The sequence below is a fragment of the Pseudophryne corroboree genome, chromosome 4, assembly GCF_028390025.1.
Source record: "Pseudophryne corroboree isolate aPseCor3 chromosome 4, aPseCor3.hap2, whole genome shotgun sequence".
Taxonomy (NCBI): Eukaryota; Metazoa; Chordata; class Amphibia; order Anura; family Myobatrachidae; genus Pseudophryne; species Pseudophryne corroboree.
The window spans coordinates 32,620,800-32,647,784 of NC_086447.1; the positions used below are offsets into that span (position 1 = coordinate 32,620,800).

The following is a 26,985-nucleotide window of genomic DNA, read 5'->3' on the forward strand; positions in this document are numbered from 1 at the left end:
AGCGAAGTACTAACTGCGCTCCTGGGATGGTCCACAGGCTGTGAGGGGCGCCCCGGGCCAGCGCTTACCCCCACACTTGTCCACAAGTCTGTCGGGGTCCGCGGATCTCAGCCAGCAAGTTTCCTCAGTCCAGTATAAAATTTGAAGAGCGGGAAGACAGCGCCATTAAGGGGGCGGAGCTTCTCAGAGCGGACCCAGCAGCGTTCCAGCGCCATTTTCCTGCCTGCACAGCGCTGGATGGAAGATCAGGTCCCTCCACAGCGACTCCAGCTATCTGTACACGGTACCAGGGGGTTGTAGACGGGAAGGGGGGGGGGAGGCTGTAAAACGACTGTGACTACTATTAAGGTGCACAGCCAGCGCTGACAAGGGGTCTCCCTTTGCTGAAAGCGCTGTGTGTGGGTTGGCTCCGATCTCTGTCTCTCTCTTGCCTTTCTTGGGGGGGAACTGTCTGCCCTCACCTGTGTGTGTGGAGTGTTTGGTGGTCTCCTTTAGCTATGTCCGGGGACACTGTGTCATATGCTGCAGAGGATTTATCCTCCCAGGATGATCCCATTCCATGTAATCAGGATAGCACTGGTTTAGCACAGATACCAGCATGGGAACCAGAGTGGTTTTCCTCTATCAAAACTTGTATTTCTCAGATTTCTGACAGGGTTGCTAGTAAGGAATCTGCAACCCAGGTATTACAGAGCTCTATGGCAGTAAACGTGCGCTTGTGCATGTCACACAAGACGGCACGGATACCGATTCTGACACTACGGATGGTGATGGGGATTTGTTGCGGGGGTCCGCATCTCTTGCAAGGGGGGTGCAGTTGTTGATAGAGGCTATCAGTGATGTGTTGAATGTTAATGATACAACACCTGAGCAGGTTGAGGAGACTTTTTTCACTGAAAATAAGAAAGCCTCGCTAACCTTCCCTGCGTCAAAGGAGTTGAATGCTATATTTGAGAAAGCATGGGTAAACCCTGAGAAAATGTCCCAGATCCCTAAGAGGATTCTGGTGGCTTTTCCTTTCCCTGAGGAGGATAGGAAAAAGTGGGAAAACCCTCAGATTGTTGACGCCTCTATATCCAGACTCTCAAAGAAGGTGGTTTTACCTGTGCCGGGATCTACCGCCTTAAAGGAGCCGGCTGATAGAAAGATTGATAACACGCTTAAATCAATGTACACTGGGGCCATATTACGTCCCACTATTGCTAGTGCATGGATTGCAAAAACAATAGTGAGGTGGTCGGCCACCTTGCTTGAGGATTGGGATGCGATGGATAGGGATGACGTTGCATTATATTTACGCAACGTACATGATTCTGCAGGTTTTATGGTAGAATCCATGAAAGACCTGGGGGTATATTTACTAAGCTCCCGATTTTGACAGATTTTGTGTTTTTTGTTCAAAGTGTCAACTCTGGAATTTACTAAACTCAAATCTCGGCAGTGATGAGGGCATTCGTATTTTTTTTGAAGGCAGAGTTAAAAAAGACGATTGAATACATCATCGGTCAAACACGCCTGTTATTTTATACAACTCGGTAATTCAATAATAATTCGTATTCACAATCACTGCCGGCAATAGCCAAACACTGCCGTGAAAAAGTACAAATCGTAAAAAATAGCAGTTTTCAAATAGACCTGCTTTTTTACCCCCGTATTCTGATAGGCATGCACGGGTCAGTGAGATCCGTGCATGCTTATCTGTGGGAAGGGGTGTGAAAGGGTTATAAAACATAAAACAAATTGCGTGGGGTCCCCCCTCCTAAGCATAACCAGCCTCGGGCGCTACATTGTATCCACAGTGCCCCGCTTGACTGACAGTGCAGGCGCGCACAGCCAATCAGGAGAGTGCCATGACATGGCGCTCCCTGATTGGCTGAAGGGACCCTCTTTGACAGGAGTCACAGAAGGTCCCGACATTTGGGGAAAGGGGATCCATATGTAAACATGGATTCCCTTTCAGTTCATGGGTCGGGTGAGCGGTTTGTTTTTTTGCCAAGTACGTGGATTATAACTTTTAAGAAGAGGACCGATCTACACCGGATTCTTTGTAAGTATAATTTTATTTACAGGTACCCCTGGATTCTGCTGGACAAGGGGACCGAGTGCTTCGGGTCAACATAGTAAGTTTGTATGTAAGTGTGCATGTATGTACATTAAAGTGTTACTGTCACGGTGTCTGTGATGTGTTTTTATTTGAGCATTTTTTTGTAGTAGAACTACAGGTACCAGCGGGCCCATTTCCCCCCCCACATGCTGGTACTTGTGGTTCTCCAAGTACCAACTTGCGGGAGAGGCTTGCTAGGACTTGTAGTTCTGCTACAAAAAAACAATATTCTTTCTTTTTACACAAAAGGCTATCAGCCTCCCATCCACTGCCCCACGGATGGGTGGACAGCCTCGGGCTTCACCCCTGGCCCTTGGGTGCCTGGAGGAGGGGGGGACCCCTTGATTTAAGGGGTCCCCACTCCTCCAGAGTACCCCGGCCAGGGGTGACTAGTTGGTGATTTAATTCCAGGGCCGCATGGACCAATATAAAAGTGTCCCCCAGCTGTGGCATTATCTCTCTAACTAGTGGAGCCCGGTGCTGGTGTTAAAAATAAAAGGGACCCCTACGTTTTTTTGTCCCTCGTATTTTTTGCACCAGGACCGGACGCAGTGCCCGGTGCTGGTTGTTTAAATATGGGGGAACCCTACACCATTTTTTCCCTGTATTTTTACAACCAGGACCAGCTCAAAGAGCCCGAGGCTGGTTATGCTTAGAAAGGGGAACCCCACGCATTTTTTTTATTTTTTTTAACACTTTCTGCACTTCTCATAATATACACAATGAAGCCCTGCACGGATCTCACAGATCCGGCCGGGATTCATTTTGTTTTGTCAGGCAGTGTTTTACTAATCACTCACGTAAAACACTACCCGACATTATGAATGACATCGACATCGGAAAAAACGAAAATGCAGAATACAACAGCATAGTAAATGAGACGTAAAAAAACCCAAAAAGTTGCAAATTCACACTATCGATGTCATTCGTGTTTAATCTCCCACCAAATCCTGACAATTACGAATCTTAGTAAATATACCCCCTTGGTTCCATGGCTGCGGGAATTTCTTCCATGTCTGTTCAGCTCGTTGGGGGCTATGGCTGCGCCAGTGGTCGGCTGACGTGGAATCCAGAAGAAGTGTGGAGTCGCTACCCTATACAGGTCAGGCTCTCTTTGGGGAAGCTCTAGACGCGTGGATATCCACCACTACAGCGGGTAAGTCTCTGTTTCTTCCCTCAGCAGCACTTGCTCCGAAGAAATCCTTCTCTTCAGCTGCACCGCAGTCCTTTCGGCCTATCAAGCTTAGAAAGGCCAGAACATCCAATACCTTCTTTAGGGGAGGTTGGGTTAAATCCAACAAACCTGCCGCTGCAGGTTCCCAGGAACAAAAGCCTGCTTCGGGTGCCCCAAAGTCCTCGGCATGACGATGGACTGCACGTCCCGGTGGTGGGGCCAGTGGGAGCGAGACTCAGACATTTCAGTCATGTCTGGGTATCGTCCGGCCTGGATCTCTGGGTAGTAGATATTGTGTCTCAGAGATACAGGCTGGAATTTTAAAGTCTCCCTCCTCATCACTTTTTTAAGTCAGGCTTACCAACTCTGTTGGAGGACAGCACAGTACTTCAAGACGCTGTCCAGAAGCTGGTAGAGGCACAGGTCATTGTGCCAGTACCACCTCACATGCTGAACAAAGGTTACTATTCGAACCTTTTCGTGGTACCGAAACCGGATGGTCGGTCAGGCCCATTCTGAACCTAAAATCATTGAAAGCCTTTCTAAAGGAGTTCAAGTTCAAGATGGAGTCTCTCAGGGCGGTGATATCAGGTTTGGAAGAGGGGGAATTCCTGGTGTCACTGGATATTAAGGATACGTACCTTCACATCCCGATCTGGCTGCCACATCAGGCTTATCTCCGTTTCGCATTGCTGGACTGTCATTTTCAGTTCCAGGCCCTGCTGTTCGGCCTCTCCACAGCACCGAGGGTGTTTACCAAGGTGATGGCGGAAATTATGATACTCCTCCGCAAGCAGGGTGTGAACATCATTCCATATCTGGACGATCTCCTGATAAAGGCATCGTCCAACAAGAAGCTGCTGCAGTCCATTGTTCTCACAACGCGACTGCTCCAGAGTCACGGTTGGATTCTGAACTTTCCAAAGTCACATTTGGAACCAACCGAGAGATTGTCATTTCTGGGAATGAACCTAGATACGGAAGTGCAGCGGGTGTTTCTTCCACAGGAAAAGGCGTTGATGATACAGGCCATGGTCCGGGATGTCTTGAAGCGGGTGTCGGTTCATCAATGCATTCGCCTATTGAGAAAGATGGTGGCCTCTTACGAGGCTCTCCAGTATGGGAGGTTCCATGCTCTGACTTTCCATCTGGATCTCCTGGACAAGTGGTCGGGATCTCACCTCCACATGCACCAGAGAATTCGTCTGTCGCCAAAGGCCAAGGTGCAGGTTTGGGATTCAGGGCTGGATCCTTCTAACCACGAATACGAGCCTTCAGGGCTGGGGAGCAGTCACTCAAGGACTGCCCATCAACATCCTGGAACTAAGAGCCGTCTACAACGGTCTTCTTCAGGCAGCCCCTCTTCTGAGAAATCGGGCCATTCAAGTGCAGTCGGACAACGTAACATGGAAGGCGGTCACTTTGTTGGCCTTAGCTTCTGCTAGACGTGTGTCCGAGCTGGGGGCTTTATCCAGTAAAAGCCCTTACTTGATTATCCATGAAGATAGAGCTGAGCTTCAGACTCGTCAGCAGTTTCTTCCAAAGGTTGTGTCGGCATTTCATATCAACCAACCTTTTGTGGTGCCAGTGGCTACTGACTCCTCAATTACATCAAAGTCCTTAGATGTCGTAAGGGCTCTGAAAATATATGTGAAGAGAACTTCTCGTCACAGAAAGTCGGACTCTCTGTCCTATATGATCCCCAAAAAATTGGGTGTCCTGCTTCTAAGCAGACGATCTCTCGCTAATTTATGTTCACTGTCCAGCACGCTTATTCTATGGCAGGATTGCCGTGGTCAAAATCTGTTAAGGCCCACTCTACTCGTAAGGTGGGGTCTTCCTGGGCGGCTGCCCGCGGTGTCCCGGAAGTGCAACTTTGTCGAGCTGCAACTTGGTCTGGGTCGAACACATTTGCAAAGTTTTACAAGTTCGATACCTCTGATGATCTGATGTTCAGTCAATCAGTTCTGCAGGAGCCTCCGCACTCTCCCTCCCATTCTGGTAGCTTTGGTACATCCCCAGGGTACTAATGTGGACACCAGCATCCTCTAGGACGTAAGAGAAAATAGGATTTTGGTACCAACCGGTAAATCCTTTTCTCGTAGTCTGTAGAGGATGCTGGGCGCCCGCCCAGCGTTTCGTTTTCCTACAAATGTTATTTGGTTCAGTACAACTTCGTTTTAGTTGAGTACTGCATTGTTACTTGGGTAAGTAATGTTTCAGCTATTGCTGAGTAGTTCAAGCTAGTTGGCTTGACGTGCCTTGTATGTGTGAGCTGGTATGAATCTCACCACTATCTGTGTTAAGTCCTTCTCTCGAAGATGTCCGTCTCCTCGGGCACAGTTTCTAGACTGAGTCTGGTAGGAGGGGTATAGAGGGAGGAGCCAGCCTACACTCTCAAACTCTTAAAGTGCCAATGGCTCCTGGTTGACCCGTCTATACCCCATGGTACTAATGTGGACCCCAGCATCCTCTACGGACTACGAGAAAATAAGAATTTACTTATCGATAATTCTATTTCTCGTAGTCCGTAGTGGATGCTGGGAACTCCGTAAGGACCATGGGGAATAGCGGCTCCGCAGGAGACTGGGCACAAAAGAAAAGCTTTAGGACTACCTGGTGTGCACTGGCTCCTCCCCCTATGATCCTCCTCCAAGCCTCAGTTAGGACACTGTGCTCGGACGAGCGTACACAATAAGGAAGGATTTATGAATCCCGGGTAAGACTCATACCAGCCACACCAATCACACCGTACAACCTGTGATCTGAACCCAGTTAACAGCATGATAACAGAGGAGCCTCTGGATAGATGGCTCACAACAACAATAACCCGATTTAGTTAACAATAACTATATACAAGTATTGCAGACAATCCGCACTAGGGATGGGCGCCCAGCATCCACTACGGACTACGAGAAATAGAATTATCGGTAAGTAAATTCTTATTTTCTCTGACGTCCTAGTGGATGCTGGGAACTCCGTAAGGACCATGGGGATTATACCAAAGCTCCCAAACGGGCGGGAGAGTGCAGATGACTTTGCAGCACCGAATGAGAAAACTCAAGGTCCTCCTCAGCCAGGCTGTCAACTTTGTAAAATTTTACAAAGGTATTTGACCCCGACCAAGTAGCAGCTTGGCAAAGTTGTAAAGCCGAGACCCCTCGGGCAGCCGCCCAAGATGAGCCCACCTTCCTTGTGGAGTGGGCTTTTACAGATATTGGCTGTGGCAGGCCTGCCACAGAATGTGCAAGCTGAATTGTACTACAAATCCAGCGAGCAATAGTCTGCTTAGAAGCAGGAGCACCCAGCTTGTTGGGTGCGTACAGGATAAATAGCGAGTCAGATTTTCTGACTCCAGCCGTCCTGGAAACATATATTTTCAGGGCCCTGACAACGTCCAGCAACTTGGAGTCCTCCAAGTCCCTAGTAGCCGCAGGTACCACAATAGGCTGGTTCAGGTGAAACGCTGAAACCACCTTAGGGAGAAATTGAGGACGAGTCCTCAATTCTGCCCTGTCCGCATGAAAAATCAGGTAAGGGCTTTTACAGGATAAAGCCGCCAATTCTGACACACGCCTGGCCGAAGCCAGGGCCAACAGCATGACCACTTTCCATGTGAGATATTTTAAGTCCACAGTGTTGAGTGGTTCAAACCAATGTGATTTTAGGAAACCCAAAACAACATTCAGATCCCAGGGTGCCACTGGAGAAACAAAAGGAGGCTGTATATGCAGCACTCCCTTAACAAACGTCTGGACTTCAGGCACTGAAGCCAGTTCTCTTTGAAAGAAAATCGACAGGGCCGAAATCTGGACCTTAATGGATCCCAATTTTAGGCCCATCGACACTCCTGCTTGCAGGAAATGCAGGAATCGACCCAATTGAAATTCCTCCGTAGGGGCCTTTTTGGCCTCGCACCACGCAACATATTTCCGCCAGATGCGGTGATAATGCTTTGCGGTTACATCCTTTCTGGCTTTTATCAAAGTAGGGATGACTTCGTCTGGAATGCCTTTTTCCTTTAGGATCCGGCGTTCAACCGCCATGCCGTCAAACGCAGCCGTGGTAAGTCTTGGAACAGACAGGGTCCCTGCTGGAGCAGGTCCCTTCTCAGAGGTAGAGGCCACGGGTCCTCTGTGAGCATTTCTTGAAGTTCCGGGTACCAAGTCCTTCTTGGCCAATCCGGAGCCACGAGAATAGTTCTTACTCCTCTCCGCCGTATAATTCTCAGCACCTTGGGTATGAGAGGCAGAGGAGGGAACACATACACTGACTGGTACACCCACGGTGTTACCAGAGCGTCCACAGCTATTGCTTGAGGGTCCCTTGACCTGGCGCAATATCTGTCCAGTTTTTTGTTGAGGCGGGACGCCATCATGTCCACCTTTGGTTTTTCCCAACGGTCTACAATCATGTGGAAGACTTCTGGGTGAAGTCCCCACTCTCCCGGGTGGAGGTCGTGCCTGCTGAGGAAGTCCGCTTCCCAGTTGTCCACTCCCGGAATGAACACTGCTGACAGTGCTATCACATGATTTTCCGCCCAGCGGAGAATCCTTGCAGCTTCTGCCATTGCCCTCCTGCTTCTTGTGCCGCCCTGTCTGTTTACGTGGGTGACTGCCGTGATGTTGTCTGACTGGATCAGCACCGGCTGACCTTGAAGCAGAGGTCTTGCTTGGCTTAGGGCATTGTAAATGGCCCTTAGCTCCAGGATATTTATGTGAAGTGATGTCTTCAGGCTTGCCCACAAGCCCTGGAAATTTCTTCCCTGTGTGACTGCTCCCCAGCCTCGCAGGCTGGCATCTGTGGTCACCAGGACCCAGTCCTGAATGCCGAGTCTGCGGCCCTCTGGAAGATGAGCACTCTGCAACCACCACAGGAGGGACACCCTTGTCCTTGGGGACAGGGTTATCCGCTGATGCATCTGAAGATGCGATCCGGACCATTTGTCCAGCAGGTACCACTGGAAAGTCCTTGCGTGGAATCTGCCGAATGGGATTGCTTCGTAGGAAGCTACCATTTTTCCCAGGACCCTTGTGCATTGATGCACTGATACTTGGCCTGGTTTTAGGAGGTTCCTGACTAGCTCGGATAACTCCCTGGCTTTCTCTTCCGGGAGAAACACCTTTTTCTGGACTGTGTCCAGGATCATCCCTAGGAATAGAAGACGTGTCGTCGGGATCAGCTGTGATTTTGGAATATTGAGAATCCAACCGTGCTGCCGCAACACTACTTGAGATAGTGCTACCCCGACTACCAACTGTTCCCTGGATCTTGCCCTTATCAGGAGATCGTCCAAGTAAGGGATAATTAAAACTCCTTTCCTTCGAAGGAGTATCATCATTTCGGCCATTACTTTGGTAAAGACCCGGGGTGCCGTGGACAATCCAAACGGCAGCGTCTGAAACTGATAGTGGCAGTTCTGTACCACAAACCTGAGGTACCCTTGGTGAGAAGGGTAAATTGGGACATGGAGGTAAGCATCCTTGATGTCCAGAGACACCATATAATCCCCTTCTTCCAGGTTCGCGATCACCGCTCTGAGTGACTCCATCTTGAATTTGAACCTCCGTATGTAAGTGTTCAAAGATTTTAGATTTAAAATGGGTCTCACCGAGCCGTCCGGCTTCGGTACCACAAACAGCGTGGAATAATACCCCTTTCCCTGTTGCAGGAGGGGTACCTTGATTATCACCTGCTGGGAATACAGCTTGTGAATGGCTTCTAATACCGCCTCCCTGTCGGAGGGAGTTGTTGGTAAGGCAGACTTTAGGAAACGGCGAGGGGGAGACGTCTCGAATTCCAATTTGTACCCCTGAGATACTACCTGAAGGATCCAGGGGTCCACTTGTGAGTGAGCCCACTGTGCGCTGAAATTCTTGAGACGGGCCCCTACCGTACCTGAGTCCGCTTGTAGAGCCCCAGCGTCATGCTGAGGACTTGGCAGAAGCGGGAGAGGACTTCTGTTCCCGGGAACTGGCTGTTTGCTGCAGCCTTTTTCCTCTCCCTCTGCCATGGGGCAGAAATGAGGAGCCTTTTGCCCGCTTGCCCTTATGGGGCCGAAAGGACTGCGCCTGATAATATGGCGTCTTCTTATGTTGAGAGGCTACCTGGGGTAAAAATGTGGATTTCCCAGCAGTTGCCGTGGACACCAGGTCTGATAGACCTACCCCAAATAACTCCTCCCCTTTATAAGGCAATACTTCAATATGCCTTTTAGAATCGGCATCACCTGACCACTGCCGCGTCCATAACCCTCTTCTGGCGGATATGGACAGCGCACTTACTCTTGATGCCAGTCGGCAAATATCCCTCTGTGCATCACGCATGTATAAAAATGCATCTTTTAAATGCTCTATAGTCAGTAATATATTGTCCCTATCCAGGGTATCAATATTTTCAGTCAGGGAATCAGACCAAGCCACCCCAGCACTGCACATCCAGGCTGAGGCGATTTCTGGTCGCAGTATCACACCAGTGTGAGTGTATATACATTTTAGGATATTCTCCTGCTTTCTGTCAGCAGGATCCTTAAGGGCGGCCGTATCCGGAGACGGTAGTGCCACCTGTTTAGACAAGCGTGTGAGCGCTTTATCCACCCTAGGGGGTGTTTCCCAACGTGCCCTATCCTCTGGCGGGAAAGGGTATGTTGCCAATAACCTTTTAGGAATTATCAGTTTTTTATCGGGGGAAACCCACGCTTCATCACACACTTCATTTAATTCCTCAGATGCAGGAAAAACTACAGGTAGTTTTTTCTCACCAAACATAATACCCTTTTTAACGGTACTTGTACTATCAGAAATGTGTAAAACATTTTTCATTGCCTCAATCATGTAACGTGTGGCCCTACATGTAACGTGTGGCCCTACATTCGTCTCTTCATCGTCGACACTGGAGTCAGTATCCGTGTCGGCGTCAGTATCTGCCATCTGTGATAGCGGGCGTTTTAGAGCCCCTGATGGCCTTTGAGACGCCTTGACAGGCACAAGCTGAGTAGCCGGCTGTCCCATGTCATCAAACTTCTTGTGTAAAGAGCTGACACTGTCACGTAATTCCTTCTATAAGCTCAGCCACTCAGGTGTCGACTCCCTAGGGGGTGACATCTCCACTACAGGCAATTGCTCCCCCTCCACATCATTTTCCTCTTCATACATGTCGACACAGCCGTACCGACACACAGCACACACACAGGGAATGCTCTGATAGAGGACAGGACCCCACTAGCCCTTTGGGGAGACAGAGGGAGAGTATGCCAGCACACACCAGAGCGCTTTATATATACAGGGATATCACTATATAGAGTGTTTTTCCCCTTATAGCTGCTGCTTATATTTCTCTATCGTCCTAAGTGGATGCTGGGGTTCCTGAAAGGACCATGGGGAATAGCGGCTCCGCAGGAGACAGGGCACAAAAAAGTAAAGCTTTTACCAGATCAGGTGGTGTGCACTGGCTCCTCCCCCCATGACCCTCCTCCAGACTCCAGTTAGATTTTGTGCCCGAACGAGAAGGGTGCAATCTAGGTGGCTCTCCTAAAGAGCTGCTTAGAGAAAGTTTAGCTTAGGTTTTTTACTTTACAGTGAGTCCTGCTGGCAACAGGATCACTGCAACGAGGGACTTAGGGGAGAAGTAGTGAACTCACCTGCGTGCAGAGTGGATTTGCTGCTTGGCTACTGGACACTAGCTCCAGAGGGACGATCACAGGTACAGCCTGGATGGTCACCGGAGCCGCGCCGCCGGCCCCCTTGCAGACGCTGAAGAGAGAAGAGGTCCAAAATCGGCGGCTGAAGACTCCTGAGTCTTCATAAAGGTAGCGCACAGCACTGCAGCTGTGCGCCATTTTCCTCTCAGCACACTTCACACAACAGTCACTGAGGGTGCAGAGCGCTGGGGGGGGCGCTCTGAGAGGCAAATAAAAACCTTATTAGAGGCAAAAAATACCTCACATATAGCCCACAGAGGCTATATGGAGATATTTAACCCCTGCCTAACTTCAAAAATAGCGGGAGACGAGCCCGCCGGAAAAGGGGCGGGGCCTATCTCCTCAGCACACAGCGCCATTTTCTCTCACAGAAAAGCTGGAGAGAAGGCTCCCAGGCTCTCCCCTGCACTGCACTACAGAAACAGGGTTAAAACAGAGAGGGGGGGCACTGATTTTGGCGATATTGTATATATATAAAAGATGCTATAAGGGAGAAACACTTATATAAGGTTGTCCCTATATGATTATAGCGTTTTTGGTGTGTGCTGGCAGACTCTCCCTCTGTCTCCCCAAAGGGCTAGTGGGTCCTGTCCTCTGTCAGAGCATTCCCGGTGTGTGTGCTATGTGTCGGTACGTGTGTGTCGACATGTATGAGGACGATGTTGGTGAGGAGGCGGAGAAATTGCCTGTAATGGTGATGTCACTCTCTAGGGAGTCGACACCGGAATGGATGGCTTATTTAGAGAATTACGTGAGAATGTCAACACGCTGCAAGGTCGGTTGACGACATGAGACGGCCGACAATCTATTAGGACCGGTCCAGGCGTCTCAGAAACACCGTCAGGGGTTTTAAAAACGCCCATTTACCTCAGTCGGTCGACACAGACACAGACACGGACACTGAATACAGTGTCGACGGTGAATAAACAAACGTATTTCTCATTAGGGCCACACGTTAAGGGCAATGAAGGAGGTGTTACGTGTTTCTGATACTACAAGTACCACAAGAAAGGGTATTATGTGGGAGTGAAAAAACTACCTGTAGTTTTTCCTGAATCAGATAAAATAAAATGAAGTGTGTGAGGATGCGTAGGGTTACCCCGATAGCAAATATTGGCGTTATACCCTTTCCCGCCAACGTTGGGAAACACCCCTTAGGGTGATAAGGCGCTCACACGCTTATCAAGTGGCGTTACCGTCTCCAGATACGGCCGCCCTCAAGGAGCCAGCTGATAGGAAGCTGGAAAAATATCCTAAAAAGTATATACACACATACGGTGGTTATACTGCGACCAGCGATCGCCATCAGCCTGGAGATGCAGTGCTGGGTTGGCTTGGTCGGATTCCCTGACTGAAAATATTTTATTCATGTAGAGCATTTAATAGGATGCATTCTATATATATGTATGTGAGATGCACAGAGGGATATTTGCTCTCTGGCATCAAGATAAGTGCGTTGTCCATATCTCCCAGAAGATGTCAGGGACACGACAGTGGTCAGGTGATACAGATCCCATACGGCAGATGGAAGTATTGCTGTATAAAGGGAAGGAGTTATTTGGGGGTCGGTCCATCGGACCTGGGGACCACAGCAACAGCTGGGAAATCCAACCTTTTTTACCCCAAGTTACATCTCAGCTAAAAAAGACACCGTCTTTTCAGCCTCAATCTTTCCTTTCCCATGAGGGCATGCAGGCAAAAGGCCAGTCATATCTGCCCAGACATAGAGGTAAGGGAAGTAGACTGCAGCAGGCAGCCCTTTCCCAGGAAAAGAAGCCCTCCACCGCGTCTGCCAAGTCCTCAGCATGACGCTGGGGCCGTGCAAGCGGACTCAAGGTGGGGGGGTAGTCTCAAGAGTCTCAGGGCGCAGTGGGATCACTCGCAAGTTGACCCCTAGATCGTACGAGTATTATCCCAGGGGTAAAGATTGGAGAGTCGAGACATCTTCTCCTCGCAGGTTCCTGAAGTCTGCTTTACCAACGGCTCCCTCCGACAGGGAGGCAGCATTGGAAACAATTCACAAGCTGTATATCCAGCAGGTGATAATCAAAGTACCCCTCCTACGACAAGGAAAAGGGTATTATTTTTCCACACTATATGGTGGTACTGAAGCCAGACGGCTTGGTGACACATAGTCTAAATCTAAAATGTTTTGAACACTTACATAAAAGGTTCAAATCGAGATAAAGTCACTCAGAGCAGTGATAGCGAACCGGAAAAAAGGGGACTATATGGTGTCCCTGGACATCAAGGATTACCTCCATGTCCAAATTTTGTCCTTCTCATCAAGGGTACCTCTGGTTCGTGGTACAGAACTGTCAATATCAGTTTCAGACGATGCCGTTTGAATTATCCACGGCACCCCGGGCCTTTTTACCAAGGTAATGGCCGAAAAGATGTTTCTTCAAAGAAAAAAGGCATCTAAATTATCCCTTACTTGCACGACCTAAAAAGGGCAAGTTCCAGAGAACAGTTGGAGGTCGGAAGAGCACTATCTAAAGTAGTTCTTCGACGGCACGACTGGATTCTAAATATTCCAAGAATCGCAGCTGTTTTCCGACGATACGTCTGCTGTTCCTAGGGATGATTCTGGACACGGTTCAGAAAAAGGTTTTTCTTCCCGAGGAAAAAGCCAAGGAGTTATCCGACCTGTCAGGAACCTCCTAAAACCAGGAAAGGTGTCTGTACATCAATGCACAAGAGTCCTGGGAAAAATGGTGGCTTTTTACGAAGCAATTCCATTCGGCAGATTCCATGCAAGAATTTTCCAAAGGGATCTGTTGGACAAATGGTCAGGGTCGCATCCTCAGATGCACCTGCGAATAACCCTGTCGCCAAGGACAAGGGTATATCTTCTGTGGTGGTTGCAAAAGGCTCATCTATTGGAGGGCCGCAGATTCGGCATACAGGATTTGATCCTGGTGACCACGGACGCCAGCCTGAGAGGCTGGGGAGCAGTCACACAAGGAAGAAACTTCCAGGGGGTATGGACGAACCTGGAAAAGTCTCTTCACATAAACATTCTGGTACTAAGAGCAATCTAAAATGCTCTAAGCCAGGCGGAACCACTCCTGCAAGGAAAACCGGTGTTGATTCAGTCGGACAACATCACGGCGGTCGCCCATGTAAACAGACAGGGCGGCACAAGAAGCAGGAGTGCAATGGCAGAAGCTGCCAAGATTCTTCGCTGGGCGGAAAATCACGTAATAGCACTGTCAGCAGTGTTCTTCCCGGGCGTGGACAACTGGGAAGCAGACTTCCTCAGCAGACACGATATTCACCCGGGAGAGTGGGGTCTTCATCCAGAAGTCTTCCACATGCTAATAAACTGTTGGGAAAGACCAATGGTAGACATGATGGCGTCTCGCCTCAACAAGAAACTGGACAAGTATTGCGCCAGGTCAAGAGATCCACAGGCAATAGCTGTGGACGCACTGGTAACACCTTGGGTGTACAAATCAGTATATGTGTTTCCTCCTCTGCCTCTCATACCAAAGGTATTGAAGATTATACGGTGAAGAGGAGTAAGAACAATACTAGTGGCTCCGGATTGGCCAAGAAGGACTTGGTACCCGGAACTTCAAGAGTTGGTCACGGACGACCCGTGCCCTCTACTTCTGAGAAGGGACCTGCTACAACAGGGTCCCTGTCTCTTTCAAGACTTACCGCGGCTGCGTTTGACGGCATGGCGGTTGAACGCCAGATCCTAAAAGGGAAAGGCATTCCAGAAGAAGTCATTCCTACCTTGATTAAGGCAAGGAAGGAAGTCACCGCGAAACATTATCACCGCATTTGGCGAAAATATGTCGCGTGGTGCGAGGATCGGAGTGTTCCGACGGAGGAATTTCAACTGGGTCGTTTCCTACATTTCCTACAATCAGGATTGTCTATGGGTCTCAAATTGAGATCTATTAAGGTTCAAATTTCGGCCCTGTCAATATTCTTCCAAAAAGAATTGGCCTCAGTTCCTGAGGTACAGACTTTTGTTAAAGGAGTACTGCATATACAGCCTCCTGTGTTGCCTCCGGTGGCACCGTGGGATCTAAATGTAGTTTTAGATTTCCTCAAATCCCATTGGTTTGAACCATTGAAAAATGTGGATTTTAAATATCTCACATGGAAAGTGACTATGTTACTGGCCCTGGCTTCCGCCAGGAGAGTATCTGAATTGGCGGCTTTATCTTATAAAAGCCCTTATCTAATCTTCCATTCGGATAGGGCAGAACTGAGGACTCGTCCGCATTTTCTCCCTAAGGTGGTATCAGCGTTTCACCTGAACCAACCTATTGTGGTGCCTGCGGCCACTGGCGACTTGGAGGACTCCAAGTTGTTGGACGTTGTCAGAGCCTTAAAAATATACATTTCAAGGACGGCTGAAGTCAGAAAATCTGACTCGCTGTTGATACTATATGCACCCAACAAGTTGGGTGCCCCTGCTTCTAAGCAGACGATTGCTCGTTCGATTTGTAACACAATTCAACTTGCTCATTCTGTGGCAGGCCTGCCACAGCCTAAATCTGTTAAGGCCCATTCCACAAGGAAGGTGGGCTCATCTTGGGCGGCTGCCCGAGGGGTCTCGGCATTACAATTCTGCCGAGCAGCTACGTGGTCGGGGGAAAACACGTTTGTAAAATTCTACAAATTTGATACCCTGGCAAAAGAGGACTTGGTATTCTCTCATTCGGTGCTGCAGAGTCATCCGCACTCTCCCGCCCGTTTGGGAGCTTTGGTATAATCCCCATGGTCCTTTCAGGAACCCCAGCATCCACTTAGGACGATAGAGAAAATAAGAATTTACTTACCGATAATTCTATTTCTCGGAGTCCGTAGTGGATGCTGGGCGCCCATCCCAAGTGCGGATTATCTGCAATACTGTACATAGTTATTGTTAACAAATTCGGGTTATATTGTTAAGGAGCCATCTTTAAGAGGCTTTTTCTGTTATCATACTGTTAACTGGGTTTAGATCACAAGTTGTACGGTGTGATTGGTGTGGCTGGTATGAGTCTTACCCGGGATTCAAATTGCCTCCCTTATTGTGTACGCTCGTCCGGGCACAGTACCTAACTGGAGTCTGGAGGAGGGTCATGGGGGGAGGAGCCAGTGCACACCACCTGATCTGGTAAAAGCTTTACTTTTTTGTGCCCTGTCTCCTGCGGAGCCGCTATTCCCCATGGTCCTTTCAGGAACCCCAGCATCCACTACGGACTCCGAGAAATAGAATTATCGGTAAGTAAATTCTTATTTTATACTGCGCCTAAATAGTGCGCCCCCTCTCTTGTTTTACCCTTTTCTGTAGTGCAGGACTGCAGGGGAGAGTCAGGGAGACGTCCTTCCAGCGGAGCTGTGAGGGAAAATGGCGCCAGTGTGCTGAGGAGATAAGCTCCGCCCCCTTTTCGGCTGACTTTTCTCCTGCTTTTTTCTGTAATCTGGCAGGGGTTAATATACATCCATATAGCCCTGGGGGTTATATGTGATGTATTTTTGCCAGCCAAGGTGATTATATTGCTGCTCAGGGCGCCCCCCACCAGCGCCCTGCACCCATCAGTGACCGGAGTGTGTGGTGTGCATGAGGAGCAATGGCGCACAGCTGCAGTGCTGTGCGCTACCTTGGTGAAGACTGATGTCTTCTGCCGCCGATTTTCCGGACCTCTTCTTGCTTCTGGCTCTGTAAGGGGGCCGGCGGCGCGGCTCTGGGACCGGACTCCGAGGCTGGGCCTGTGTTCTGTCCCTCTGGAGCTAATGGTGTCCAGTAGCCTAAGAAGCCCAAGCTGGCTGCAAGCAGGCAGGTTCGCTTCTTCTCCCCTTAATCCCTCGATGCAGTGAGCCTGTTGCCAGCAGGTCTCACTGAAAATAAAAAACCTAAAACTAACTTTTTCTAAGAAGCTCAGGAGAGCCCCCTAGATTGCACCCAGCTCGGTCGGGCACAAAAATCTAACTGAGGCTTGGAGGAGGGTCATAGGGGGAGGAGCCAGTGCACACTAGGTAGTCCTAAAGCTTTTCTTTTGTGCCCAGTCTCCTGCGGAGCCGCTATTCCCCATGGTCCTTACGGAGTTCCCAGCATCCACTAGGACGTCAGAGAAAAGGATTTACCAGTAGGTACCAAAATCCTATTTATACAAACGCAGGCCGGATCCCCATTGCTCAGTGGGCAGTTCCAGGAACTTGGTCGATAGTTACATGACTCTGGGCCCCATGGCAGCAGCCTCCCCTGTGCGCTGTATGGCTATGCCAATGAGTTCTATGAGGGCATGCAGAGAGAACCGTGGTCTGTGCAGAGCAGGACGTCATTTAGTACTCTATGATAATGATGATGACCATCACCAAGCCGGGTTTACGGCACACACACCGGAACCCCCCCAACAAATACACTTCTATTAGCATGCCTCTTACAGACCCCTCTGTGACTGCGCGCCTCTTCTCTCCTCAGATCCAGGAGTGGGGACCTTTTGATCTGTTAATCGGTGGAAGCCCATGTAATGACCTCTGCGTAGTAAACCCATCCCGGAAAGGTCTGTACGGTATGTGGAGCGCAGTAATGTAACTCTGTCACACTGTGCGTTACATGTAGACCCCTGACTACGGTGGCCTGTGAGCTCAGTGTCCTGAAGATGTGTGGGCATGAGGATGAAACCTTGGACCCTTTTATCCCGTTTCCTTCTCGCACAGGCGGCACCGGGCGCCTCTTCTTTGACTTCCCTCGTCTGCTTCATAAAGTCAGGCCTAAACCGGGTGAGGACCGCCCGTTCTTCTGGCTGTTTGAGAATGTGGTGGCCATGGACCGAATGTTCCAGAGGACCATTTCCCAGCACCTGGAGGTAAGAGACAGCCTCTGGGCCTATGGGACACGGGTTACCCCTATTATTCTATGGTCAGAGTAGGGTAATGTGGATAAAAGCTTCCTATATTAGGGTCCTCCCCAATAAACCCACCAGACAAGACACAGCCCAGCACTACTACAATAAAAGTAATCTTCGTTCTTTATACAAAGATAGAGATAAGGCCAATCATAACAAAAACATTAACCAGGGCCTGGTCCCTCTATATCACAGAAATACTGTACCCTGGGGGCCTGGTCCCTCTATATCACAGAAATACTGTACCCTGGGGGCCTGGTCCCTCTATATCACAGAAATACTGTACCCTGGGGGCCTGGTCCCTCTATATCACAGAAATACTGTACCCTGGGGGCCTGGTCCCTCTATATCACAGAAATACTGTACCCTGGGGGCCTGGACCCCTCTATATCACAGAAATAATGTACCCTGGGGGCCTGGTCCCTCTATATCACAGAAGTACTGTACCCTGGGGGCCTGGACCCCTCTATATCACAGAAATACTGTACCCTGGGGGCCTGAACCCCTCTATATCACAGAAATACTGTACTCTGGGGGCCTGGACCCCTCTATATCACAGAAATACTGTACCCTGGGGGCCTGGACCCCTCTATATCACAGAAATACTGTACCCTGGGGGCCTGGACCCCTCTATATCACAGAAATACTGTACCCTGGGGGCCTGGACCCCTCTATGTCACAGAAGTACTGTACCCTGGGGGTCTAGACCCCTCTATATCACAGAAATAATGTACCCTGGGGGCCTGGTCCCTCTATATCACAGAAGTACTGTACCCTGGGAGCCTGGACCCCTCTATATCACAGTAATACTGTACCCTGGGGGCCTGGACCCCTCTATATCACAGAAATAATGTACCCTGGGGGCCTGGTCCCTCTATATCACAGAAGTACTGTACCCTGGGGGCCTGGACCCCTCTATGTCACAGAAGTACTGTACTCTGGGGGCCTGGACCCCTCTATATCACAGAAATACTGTACCCTGGGGGTCTGGACCCCTCTATATCACAGAAATACTGTACCCTGGGGGCCTGAACCCCTCTATATCACAGAAATACTGTACTCTGGGGGCCTGGACCCCTCTATATCACAGAAATACTTTGCCCTGGGGGCCTGGACCCCTCTATATCACAGAAATACTGTACACCGGGGGCCTGGAGCCCTCTATATCACAGAAATACTGTACCCTGGGGGCCTGAACCCCTCTATATCACAGAAGTACTGTATTCTGGGGGCCTGGTCCCTCTATATCACAGAAATACTGTCCCCTGGGGGCCTGGTCCCTCTATATCACAGAAATACTGTACCCTGGGGGCCTGGACCCCTCTATATAACAGAAGTACTGTACCCTGGGGGTCTAGACCCCTCTATATCACAGAAATACTGTACCCTGGGGGTCTAGACCCCTCTATATCACAGAAATACTGTGCCCTGGTGGCCTGGACCCCTCTATATCACAGAAATACTGTACACCGGGGGCCTGGAGCCCTCTATATCACAGAAATACTGTACCCCGGGGGCCTGGAGCCCTCTATATCACAGAAATACTGTACACCGGGGGCCTGGAGCCCTCTATATCACAGAAATACTGTACCCTGGGGGCCTGGTCCCTCTATATCACAGAAATACTGTACCCTGGGGGCCTGGTCCCTCTATATCACAGAAATACTGTACCCTGGGGGCCTGGACACCTCTATATCACAGTAATACTGTACCCTGGGGGCCTGGACCCCTCTATATCACAGAAATACTGTACCCTGGGGGCCTGGAGCCCTCTATATCACAGAAATACTGTACCCTGGGGGCCTGGTCCCTCTATATCACAGAAATACTGTACCCTGGGGGCCTGGTCCCTCTATATCACAGAAATACTGTACCCTGGGGGCCTGGACCCCTCTATATCACAGAAATACTGTACTCCGGGGGCCTGGACCCCTCTGTATCACAGAAATACTGTACACCGGGGGCCTGGACCCCTCTATATCACAGAAATACTGTATTCTGGGGGCCTGGACCCCTCTATATCACAGAAATACTGTATTCTGGGGGCCTGGACCCCTCTATATCACAGAAGTACTGTATTCTGGGGGCCTGGACCCCTCTGTATCACAGAAATACTGGACCCCTCTATATCACAGAAATACTGTACACTGGGGGCCTGGACCCCTCTATATCACAGAAATACTGTACTCCGGGGGCCTGGACCCCTCTATGTCACAGAAGTACTGTACCCCTGGGGCCTGGACCCCTCTATATCACAGAAATACTGTACTCCGGGGGCCTGGACCCCTCTATATCACAGAAATACTGTACACTGGGGGCCTGGACCCCTCTATATCACAGAAATACTGTACTCCGGGGGCCTGGACCCCTCTGTATCACAGAAATACTGTACACCGGGGGCCTGGACCCCTCTATTTCACAGAAATACTGTATTCTGGGGGCCTGGACCCCTCTATATCACAGAAGTACTGTACCCCGGGGGCCTGGACCCCTCTGTATCACAGAAATACTGTACCCTGGGGGCCTGGACCCCTCTATATCACAGATGTACTGTACCCCGGGGGCCTGGACCCCTCTGTATCACAGAAATACTGTACACCGGGGGCCTGGACCCCTCTGTATCACAGAAATACTGTACCCTGGGTGCCTGGACCCCTCTATATCACAGATGTACTGTACCCCGGGGGCCTGGACCCCTCTGTATCACAGAAATACTGTACACCGGGGGCCTGTAGATGCAGATTACAGATTATGTTGGGTTCCACGATCTGTATAATGCTGTATAACTTGGTGTAACCGTGGCAGCTGTTATCCATTTCATATCCAGTACTAGTGTTCTTATGCCGTAATCAGTATTACCAGATACAGAAATATAGCATGGATAAAACAAGTTCTCAATCTCCTTTCCCGTCTCAGACAAACCCGGTGAAGATCGATGCCAGAGTAGTGTCCGCGGCACACCGATCCCGGTACTTCTGGGGTAACCTGCCCGGCATGACCAGGTTGGTGAGACAGGTGCCAGGCCTGTGGTGGGTGAGCGTCTGTTGTATTCAGTGTTTTCCAGCTGTCAGGGTGTACCCCAGGCTGACATTATTATCTCTCTCTAGGCCCCTGGTTTCCACGGTAAATGAGAAGCTGGAACTTCAGGACTGCTTGGAACCGGGGCGAAAAGCAAAGGTGGGGGGCAGAGATACAGTATAACATATATAATTGTTCTGATCGCTAGTTTCCATATGCTATGTGATATAGTAAAGTGGTATCCCATATGCTATATTACATAATAAAGCCGTATCCCATTTGCTATGTTATATAATAAAGCGGTATCCCATATGCTATGTTACTTAATAAAGTGGTATCCGACTGTATATGCTATATGATATGATAAAGCAGTATCCCATATGCTATGTTATATAATAAAGCAGTATCCCATATGCTATGTTATATAATAAAGCGGTATCCCATATGCTATGTTATATAATAAAGTGGTATCCTATATGCTATGTTATATCCTATATGCTATGTTATATAATAAAGCGGTATCCTATATGCTATGTTATATAATAAAGTGGTATCCCGTATGCTATGTTATATAATAAAGTGGTATCCCATATGCTATGTTATATAATAAAGCGGTATCATATGCTATGTTATATAATAAAGCAGTATCATATGCTATGTTATATAATAAAGCGGTATCCCATATGCTATGTTATATAATAAAGCGGATATAATAAAGCGGTATCATATGCTATGTTATATAATAAGGCGGTTTCCCATATGCTATGTTATATAATAAAGCGGTATCCCATATGCTATGTTATATAATAAAGCGGTATCCCATATGCTATGCTATATAATAAAGTGGTATCCTATATGCTATGTTATATCCTATATGCTATGTTATATAATAAAGCGGTATCCTATATGCTATGTTATATAATAAAGTGGTATCCCGTATGCTATGTTATATAATAAAGTGGTATCCCATATGCTATGTTATATAATAAAGCGGTATCATATGCTATGTTATATAATAAAGCAGTATCATATGCTATGTTATATAATAAAGCGGTATCCCATATGCTATGTTATATAATAAAGCGGATATAATAAAGCGGTATCATATGCTATGTTATATAATAAGGCGGTATCCCATATGCTATGTTATATAATAAGGCAGTATCCCATATGCTATGTTATATAATAAGGCGGTTTCCCATATGCTATGTTATATAATAAGGCGGTATCCCATATGCTATGTTATATAATAAGGCGGTATCCCATATGCTATGTTATATAATAAAGTGGTATCCCGTATGCTATGTTATATAATAAAGCGGTATCCCATATGCTATGTTATATAATAAAGCGGTATCATATGCTATGTTATATAATAAAGCGGTATCCCATATGCTGTTATATAATAAAGCAGTATCATATGCTATGTTATATAATAAGGCGGTATCCCATATGCTATGTTATATAATAAGCGGTATCCTATATGCTATGTTATATAATAAGGTGGTATCCCATATGCTATGTTATATAATAAGGTGGTATGCCATATGCTGTTATATAATAAAGCGGTATCATATGCTATGTTATATAATAAGGCGGTATCCCATATGCTATGTTATATAATAAGGTGGTATGCCATATGCTATGTTATATAATAAGGCGGTATCCCATATGCTATGTTATATAATAAAGCGGTATCCCATATGCTATGTTATATAATAAGGCGATATCCCATATGCTATGTTATATAATAAGGTGGTATGCCATATGCTATGTTATATAATAAGGCGGTATCCCATATGCTATGTTATATAATAAGGCGGTAGCCCATATGCTATGTTATATAATAAGGCGGTATAATTTATAGGTACTGTAACTATGATTTTGCACCATGCATTGGGTGACAGCTACCTGCAGTAACACAGCTCTCCTCTGCCCCCTGGTGGTAACTCCCCTTCACAGAAATTGTCCGAGCCTAATAGAATCCATCCATTCCCTGCTTTTCTATTGCTTCCAGATGATACTGTATCAGCACTGGAGAGAGAACTGCTTCTATATTATGATTATGGGGTATGGATGGGAAAGGGTGGGATGTTATTATAATGTCAGCACTAATAATGGTGACATTGTGCACGGACCGGCCTGCACAATGTTATCACGAGACATAGTGCTCGGGCTGGCGTCAGGGCCGGCCCGAGCCTAATTTTTTTGGTATGCGAATATATATTTCTCATACGTCCTAGAGGATGCTGGGGACAACATCAAGACCATGGGGTATAGACGGGATCCGCAGGAGACATGGGTACTCTAAAGACTTTTCATTTGGTGTGAACTGGCTCCTCCCTCTATGCCCCTCCTCCAGACCTCAGTTTTAGAAATGTGCCCGGGCAGACTGGATGCACTCTGAGGAGCTCTACTGAGTTTCTCTAAAAAGACTTATGTTAGGTTTGTTATTTTCAGGGAGATTTGCTGGCAACAGTCTCACTGCTTCGTGGGACTGAGGGGGCAGAAGTAGGAACCAACTTCCTGAAGAGTTTCATGGCTCTGCTTCTGGCTGACAGGACACCATTAGCTCCTGAAGTGTACTGAACGCTAGCCGTGCCTAGATTCTCACTCCCATAGCACGCCGTCACCCCCTCACAGAGCCAGAAGTCAGAAGACAGGTGAGTGTTAGAAGACAGATCTTCTATTAAGAAAAGTGACGGCTGAGGTACAGCACGGTTGGCGGGAGCGTAGCGCGCCATTGCTGCCCACACACACAGGCACTGCAGGATGCAGGGCGCAGGGAGGGGGCGCCCTGGGCAGCAAAAACACCTCTATAAACTGGCAAAAAGGGGGCATAAGATGCCCAGGCACAGCCGTACCCCCACCAGTATAACTATTATGAAGTTTCTGAGGTAAAAAGGGCGGAGCTTCTTCCTCAGGCAGCCAGCACACTGCTCATTGCCATGTTCTCTCTCCTCAGGCTGCAGAGACATCGCTGGTCCTCCTTCACTTCTGACTACAAGTATCAGGGTGCAAAACGGGGGGGGGGGGGCACAAACGAATTTGGTGCTTTACAAGTGTGTTTTACTGTGTAAAAAGCACTGCATGTCAGTGGACATTCTGTGTTCACAGGCATTAGATACTGGCGCTGGAGTTGTGAACTGGCTGCTCCTAAACTGTGTCCCTCTGACAGATTTTACTGTGGGTCTGTCCCCTATAAGTCCCAGTGTGTCTGTGTGTGTGTTGTACATGTGTGTAAGACATGTCAGAGGCAGGGAGTTCCTCCCCGGAGGAAACCATTTTAGGGACACAGAAGTGTAATGTGGTGGCGCTGCCGGCACACCAAGAGCCTGCGTGGGTGAAAGAAATATGTGATAGTATGCATCATATCAATAGAAGATTAGATAAGTCTGAATCTCATGCTGAGTGCTGGAGAAAATCTGTGGAGGATGTGATTTTTCAGGGCTTTGTTCTTCCATCCGCAGGCGACCCCTCTGGGTCACATAAGAGACCATTTGCGAATATTGTGAATACTGATACCGACACGGACACTGATTCTTGTGTCGATGATAGTGACTCCAGAGAAATAGATCATAAATTGGCAAAACATATACAATATATGATTGTGGCTATAAGGGAAGTTCTGGAAGTCACGGAAGCCACTCCTGTTCCTCAGGAGAAGGCTTATTTCTATAAAGAAAAGAAATCTAAGGTCACTTTCCCTCCTTCCCACGAGCTTAATACACTCTTTGAAAGGGATGTGGGTGAATCCCGAAAATACATTTCGTATTCCCAAGAGAATTCAGATAGCTTATCCTTTCCCGGTGGAGGACAGAAAAACATGGGAGTAACCCCCTGTGTTAGACAGTGCACTGTCCAGGTTGACAAAGAAGGTAAATCTTCCTGCACCTGGCACGGCTTCACTAAAAGAGTCGGCAGACCGAAAGATGGAAACTACATTGAAATCCATTTATGTTGCCAATGGTACGCTGCTCAGGCCCACAATTGCTTGCACGTGGGTGAGTCGCGCTATTGAAAAATGGTCTGAAAGCGTGTCATCAGAAATTTACACGATTGATAAAGATGTGATACTCCTTAAGTTAGGGAATATCAAAGGCCCTCTGCGCCTGCACCGGCAAAAATGACATATCACCCGCACATGCAGTCCTTTCGGCCAGATAAATACAAAAAAGCAAGAGGATCCCCCTTCTTTGCGGGTAGGGGAAAGGGAAAGAAGTCCACAGCAGCTTCAGGTTCCCAGGAGCAGAAGTCTACCCCTACTTCTGCCAAATCTTCAGCATGACGCTGGGGCTCCTTTGGTGGGGGCACGTCTCAAACTGTTCAGCCAAGGTTGGATTCTGTCTGACCTGGATCCCTGGGTGTTGCAAATAGTGTCCCAGGGATACAAGCTGGAGTTTCAAGACGTTTCCCTATGCCGATTTTTCAAATCGACCTTGCCAGCTTCTCTTCCATAAAGGGAAGCGGTAACAGTGGCAATCCAAAAATTATGTCAGGATCAGGTCATAGTCCTGGTACCTTTGTCACAACAAGGGGAAGGGTTTTATTCAAGCCTTTTTGTAGTTCCGAAGCCAGACGGCTTGGTCAGACCGATCCTAAACCTGAAAAATCTGAATCTCTACTTGAAACGATTCAGGTTCAAAATGGAATCACTGAGGGCAGTGATTGCCAGTCTGGAGGAGGGGGACTACATGGTGTCTGTAGACATAAAAGAAGCTTGCCTGCATGTTCCCATTTATCCTCCTCACCAGGCCTATCTGAGATTTGCGATTCAGGATTGCCATTACCAATTCCAGATGTTACCTTTCGGTCTCTCCACGGCGCCGAGGGTATTCACCACGGTCATGGCAGAGATGATGGTTCTCCTGCATCAAAAAGGAGTCAATATAATTCCTTATCTAGACAATCTCCTGATAAAGGCGAGATCCAGGGAGCAGTTGTTACAAAACATCACACTCTCCCTGTCCATACTATAACAACACGGTTGGATCATAAATTATCCAAAGTCACAGTTGGAACCGGCGACAAGATTGTCTTTTCTCGGGATGATTCTGGACACAGAAGTTCAGAGAGTATTTCTTCCGGTGGAAAAGGCTCTGAAAATCCCAAAAATGGTAAAACAGATATTGAAACCATCGAGTGTGTCGATCCATCAGTGCATTCGGTTGTTGGGAAAGATGGTGGCGGCCTACGAGGCCATACAGTTTGGCAGGTACCATGCCAGGGTATTCCAGTGGGACCTGTTGGACAAGTGGTCGGGATCCCACCTACACAGGCACCGAAAGATAATCCTGTCGTCAAAAGCCAGGATTTCGCTCCTGTGGTGGCTACACAGTTCTCACCTACTAGAGGGACGCAGGTTCGGGATTCAGGACTGAGGGTCGTATGAGGGCCCGACGTCCACAGGTGGGGGTTGTGCTTACAGCCCAACACAGAGCAGGACGTTTGGCATTTGCCAGAGAACACCAAGATTGGCAAATTCGCCACTGGCACCCTGTGCTCTTCACAGATGAAAGCAGGTCCTCACTGAGCACATGTGACAGACGTGACAGAGTCTGGAGACGCCAAGGAGAACGTTCTGCTGCCTGCAACATCCTCCAGCATGACCGGTTTGGCAGTGGGTCAGTAATGGTGTAGGGTGGCATTTCTTTGGGGGGCCAGAGGTAGCCTGACTGCCATTAGGTACCGAGATGAGATCCCTTGTGAGACCATATGCTGGTGCGGTTGGCCCTGGGTTCCTCCTAATGCAAGACAATGCTAGACCTCATGTGGCTGGAGTGTGTCAGCAGTTCCTGCAAGACGAAGAAATTGATGCTATGGACTGGCCCGCCTGTTCCCCAGACCTGAATCCAATTGAGCACATCTGGGACATCATGTCCTGCTTCATGCACCAATGCCACGTTGCACCATAGACTGTCCAGGAGTTGGCGGATGTTTTAGTCCAGGTCTGGGTGGAGATCCCTCAGGAGACCATCCACCACCTCATCAGGAGCATGCCCAGGCGTTGTAGGGAGGTCATACAGGCACGTGGAGGCCACACACACTACTGAGCCTCATTTTGACTTGTTTTAAGGACATTACATAAAAGTTGGATCAGCCTGTAGTGTGTTTTTCCACTTTCATTTTGAGG

General features: G+C 48.4%; 1 protein-coding gene across 2 annotated transcripts in view; it reads left to right on the plus strand.

Moving 5' to 3' along the window:
• The window catches only part of LOC134911077 (DNA (cytosine-5)-methyltransferase 3A-like), a 104,340-nt gene that overhangs the window by 61,977 nt on the left and 15,378 nt on the right, over positions 1–26,985 (plus strand). The window contains exons 11-14 of one of the 2 annotated variants that reach the window (XM_063919460.1): positions 17,408–17,498; positions 17,647–17,795; positions 20,751–20,836; positions 20,942–21,011. In XM_063919460.1, the coding sequence (XP_063775530.1) occupies positions 17,408–17,498; positions 17,647–17,795; positions 20,751–20,836; positions 20,942–21,011 (396 nt within the window). The remainder of the gene's footprint in view (positions 1–17,407; positions 17,499–17,646; positions 17,796–20,750; positions 20,837–20,941; positions 21,012–26,985) is intronic. The other variant, XM_063919461.1, reaches the window with a different exon arrangement.